At 40.0% G+C, this 5,320-nt stretch overlaps 1 protein-coding gene across 1 annotated transcript; it reads left to right on the top strand.

Moving 5' to 3' along the window:
* Nucleotides 1–3,956: 3,956 nt before the first annotated feature.
* On the top strand, nucleotides 3,957–5,096 carry LOC149375066 (uncharacterized). The gene is made up of 2 exons (XM_089590628.1): nucleotides 3,957–4,023; nucleotides 4,801–5,096. Exons 1-2 carry the CDS (start codon nucleotides 3,984–3,986, stop codon nucleotides 5,094–5,096), a joined length of 336 nt encoding a protein of 111 aa, XP_089446754.1. The 5' UTR covers nucleotides 3,957–3,983.
* The last annotated feature ends 224 nt before the right edge of the window (nucleotides 5,097–5,320 follow it).

Here is a 5,320-nt window from a genome sequence, read left to right on the forward strand (position 1 = left end):
TCGATGGCGAGGCCCTGTTAAAGTGCTGGCCGGGCCGGCTGGCACCTCCTGGGACCGGGGCTGCCTTTGCCGGCAAGCCAAGGCTCTTCTTGCCTTTACCTCGCCCTCCATGATGCGCGATAATTTATATACTATCACCACCACCACCAGCTTATCAGCTATATACCAGATAGATAGGAGATACACACCTCGCGCACTCGCACAGATATACGTTGGTAGGTATATAATATGGAGGTACGGTCACCACACACGCCAGGAGCAGTAGGAGCACCAGAGCAGATGTATATGTTTTCTCTCGTGTTGGACGACGATGATGTCTCTGCAGAGGTTTCGTTATATTCAAGCGATCAATTGATGTGTCGGTGCTGCACTTTCCTTCCACCACCCGGTGCTTTGGAGCCCTGCCCCGGGTGTGAGCAAAGCTACCGGCTCGTCTCTCTCTCTCTCTCACCGTTCCAAAGTATATGTGTCTATATAAGACGAGGGGTGGTTGCTGACGATGGGCCAGCTGCTGATGGGGTGACGGTGCAGACGCTCTTTCTCGCCGCCCTTCGCAGCACCGGGTACAAGTACGGGCACTGTAGTACTACTACGTACCCCCTGCCGCCCTACCACCTACGGGGGGGCGCACACACACACGCACATACCATATATATATATATATATGTTTATATATATATGTTTATGAACAACACCACACACACACTGTTGCTGCACCCACACACCCCTTTTCGATCGCGCACTCTCTGCCACCTCCGACGAGGACGTAGCTATATAGCTCCGGAGATCGAGTAGTCTTGACTGCGCGGGGGAGGAGAGAGAGAGAACTCTGTAGTTATAATATATACTAGACCATGGGGAGAGTGCTTTTCTTGGGGGGTGGCGCTCCTCGCGAGCTTGACAGGGCTACTACACTATATAACACGCACGGTACGCGCGCAGCCAACAGCACATACACAACACACCCCTTGCGACGCTCTACGTGTAGAAATTAATGTACTCCTGAGAGATGGTTGTTGGTCCCGGGTTCTGATGCATACGGGAGAGATGGGAGTTCCGGACGATGCATCAACGCTGATTCATCTGCATATATAACGTGCAGAATGTAAACTTGGTCTGATGCTTCTTCTGCTGCTGGAGAGAGTTGCTGTTTTGCGCGTATCAAGCACAATTTTTAGGTTAGCTCTCTCCGAGGAGCTCATCTGCTGATGATGCAGTAGTAAATATGTTATCCATTGGCAAATTACGTGTTACGTCAACGCGATACGCACGCGAACTTCATTCGAGACGACAAATGCATGAAGATAAAATTCACTGCACAGAGAGAAGCTTGTGCGTTTTCTCCCAACTCCACTGACGCGAATGACGCGACGAAACGACGACAACTGATGTTTATTCGAAGATTTCGGAGTGTTTCGGAGCACACGTAGCAGAAGAGCAAATTTACAAGTGGCTCCCTCTTTTTACCATCGCGGCCAACGCTGTACTTACTAAGTAATGTTATGTGTTTAGTGGGGGGTTGTTTTAATAACACAAAAACTTTGTTAGCAGATTTTTTTTTAATTAAAACGAGGCTCAATTAAAGGGTAATTTTATACATACGATACACATTACCCACATCAGTTATCGACACTAAGTTGAGAAAGAACTCGATTTGATTAACAGAGTTATGATCATTTCATATATTTCTCTCAAAAACCAAATTGATTTCTTGAACTGCTTCTATTTTAGTTAAAAAAAAACATAATATGAGATCGCATGGTTTTTCTCCTTTTTTAATCGGAATAGATTTGCGCAACACATCTTTGTGTGTGCTCTCTCTCTCTCTCTGGTATCGCGCGCGCAAAAGCTTTTCGGTTCAAAATATCTGAAAGCTCCGCTGAATTGACTCGTCCGATTTGTATGTTTGATCCTCCAAGATTTCAACCTGTGATTTTGAGTAAACCCGAGCTCGTCATCATTTTGTTATTATAATTTTATTATTTCAATTATTTTGGTATTCTTATTACTCTGTTGTTTAATTATTCTTTCGACTCTCTGATTTTAAATACACGGAAATCTTCCATGATTATTATTCTATTGCTCTCATGATTTGTCTTATTTTGTCATTATTATTATCATCGTAATTATGTCATTATTCAAATTTTGTAGCAAAATCACGGCTTCATCAGCAAAAATTCACGCTATTAATTATAAATTCTCCTATACTTACGAGAGTAATTGTACTTGTACATATTATGGACATGGGCATCGTTTAAGTTAATAAAGCAAGGGATGAATAAAAAAAAAATTCAGCCACAAGTTCACGCAACCCCCAACGGTGATCTCGATAAAATATCTGATTACACTTTTGTTCGGATGTTTTTAACGCACGGCTTGAAATATTCCATCAAAGGAGCACGAGAACAACGTTGAAAGATCGACGTGCGCAGATTACGCGAGACCGACCTACTTATTTCGAATCCCCTTTCCAGCAAATGTGCTAACAATTTATGACTCCCCTCCTTGCCGTTACTAATTACGTGATTACGGACCAGGAGACACAAAGGGATGATAAAAGCCGACAATGAAAGCTCAGCCAAAAGCCAATGCGGTCATTCCCTTCCCCCCCCCCCCCCCCAACCACAGTGATTATTCATTTTTCTCTAGGCCACCGACACACTTGGCTGCGTTTTGTATTACTTATTGGGGAAAGGAAAAACTTCCGCAACTGGACTCTACTATTTTGAGGAAATCAATAAATAAGCTAATTTTTTTCCATATTTCTGGAGTAAAAATATTTTCATGTTCCTTAGAGGTAAATGTACTTAATTATTTTGTAAACTGTTGTTTACGAGTTCTTTTTTTTTTTCATCACAATGTATGATGTAAAAATTAAAAAATCCTTTATTATTTGAATCGTGTTGGAATTAGAAACATAAATATTTATCTTCGGCATTTTAGGATAATTTAATAAAATTGTAATTGTCAGTTTTATAATATGCACTGCTGCACGGAGTCTTTTTTTTGTTTTTTTTTTTGTTTTGATAACAAGAATAAGGAAGCTACGTAAGTGAGTAAATATTTAATATTGCTGAAAAAATCTGAATTAAAAAAAACCTACATCATTATTACACGTCGTTTTTCGACCTGCATATTTTAATGTAAATACAATAAATTAGAGAATAGGGAATATTATATGTTTTATTCGAGGTTTTGTTAAGTAAATTAATTAGTATGTAGAATGTTATGCTTCATCCTTATTTATTTAATTTTAATTAATTTTAATTTTTCCCAGTAAACGACCACGACTGAGTAATGCTTATAAACATATTTCTGAGCATAACAATCATCTTGTCGATTTACAGGTTGTAAAAATGAATTAAGTATGCATAACTTAAAATGTCATTGACTCTTTTTTTTTCTTCTTATTTAATAAATCAATGCTCAATCCAGCCCTTAAATTCATCCTAATAATACAAAAGTGCGAAAAAAATATCTGATTGCCTATACATGAGCACTTTAACCGCGAGAAGGTATAAGCTCAAAGTTTCAAAAACAACGTACCCTTGGCGATTTTCGAAAAAGTTGTCAATATTTTACAAAAAATCCTTGAGAAAACATAGTTTTTGACCCAACACGGGCACCTTTCGCCGACAAATAACGCGTACGCGGCCAAACAAACCGGAAGGTATAACTTTTATTGCATCGCCGAAAAGTCCGCGCTCCCAATTACCGCAACGTCAACTTGCGGCTCGTATATGCGCGCGCGCATCGTCATATATGTACCTATGCTCGAATCAATAAAACACCCCCCGATGGCACCCTCCGTTTATCCTTAGCAGCGCGCGCCACTCGGAGGCTGTGTCAGAGCGTGGACCAGCCAAGACCGAGCAGTAGGCTAAACCACCTCCTCGGCTCCGGATCTGCGTATTCGTTAAATTTTCATGGCATAACCCACTTTGTACGATAAAACAAAAAACAAAAATAATAATATAGGCGCCATGTCGCAGTACTCGCACACTTGTTCGCCCGAGGTGACAGGTAGGCCCAGCATCCATATATCTCGCGAGTTCGTGTCGGCCGACTATTTTCAATACGTATATCCTGCATGAGATCTTGAGTTTTATGTGTATACTCGCGAATGGGAATAAAGGGTGTATCCGGGGTGCAGCACCCGGAGCTTTCTGGAAACTTTTTTTTCTCCTCCTGTCTAAATGCGGTTGGCTCGAGTTCTCTGGATTACTTTTTATGATGACAATGAGGTTTTTTTTTTTTTCTTTTCTTTTTTTTTTTTTTTCTTCGTATTATTAGAGCGAGCGCTCGTTGTATAGGTGTTTTTATACCACCAGTGTATACACCGAGGGTTGTTTCATTGGGCGTCGATTTTTTTTTTGAAGTAAGGGGTTTTTTAAAGCAATATTTCATCTTTTTCAGACGAACAACGCGTCCATCTGCGTCAACTGTTGTTTAAAAACTTTTTTAAATGTTGAGAAAATTCTGATTTTACATTTACAAAAATGTACAAAAAGAGCGGTGTTTCTCCAGCGCGATGCGGTATTTTATTTTAACTTTTTTTTTTTTTTTTTTTTTTTTTCTATCGCTCAGATAGTTACGACTTTTAGCCAATATAATAAATATATTGACAGAAGGGAATGTTGTTTTGAATTTTATGTTAATTTAAAACTTTATGTTTTACAAATCAATGGTAAATGCGCATGAAAAAAAAAATTACATCTTACATTTCCCCGCAAAACCCAATTGCGTATATATACATATATATATATATAAATATTAAAAAAAAATACGTATAACCTGTAGCAATAGTCCGGGAGTTGTCCGACGGTGGAGAAAAGCTCGAGGACATGTCGGTGGACGAGATGCGTATCCGACTGACGGACATGAAGCGGCTGTTCGACGAGCAAAAGAGCACAACCCTCGGGGAGATAAGCGCGCGTAAACAGCGCGCCCGTAACGCCGATATGATAGACGGGACATTTCTCTCCTGGATCTTTGGCACGGCTCTCGGGGTCATACTCAGCGTGACCCTCTACGCGTTCTACAACCTCTTCAGTGCCGTGCTCAAAAAATTTCAGAGCAAACACACCGAGCTTTAAGCTCAGTTTTTTTTTCTTTTTTTTTTTTTTTTTTTTTTTTTGAAGCGCAAATGACTAACTTGAGAAGGTTGCTGTTGTTGTCGTTGAGTGCGTACAACATTTCTGTCTTTTTTTTTAATTGTCTGCTTCTGTTCAATCTGTTTTTTTTTTCTTTTCAATTGTACATAGAAATTTAAATAATCCACGGTGTTCGTTTAATTTTTAACTTCATCCTCGTCGTCGTT

The sequence above is a fragment of the Copidosoma floridanum genome, unplaced genomic scaffold (assembly GCF_036245765.1).
Source record: "Copidosoma floridanum isolate Cflo_tuat_1 unplaced genomic scaffold, Cflo_Japanese_pri ptg000012l, whole genome shotgun sequence".
NCBI lineage: Eukaryota > Metazoa > Arthropoda > Insecta > Hymenoptera > Encyrtidae > Copidosoma > Copidosoma floridanum.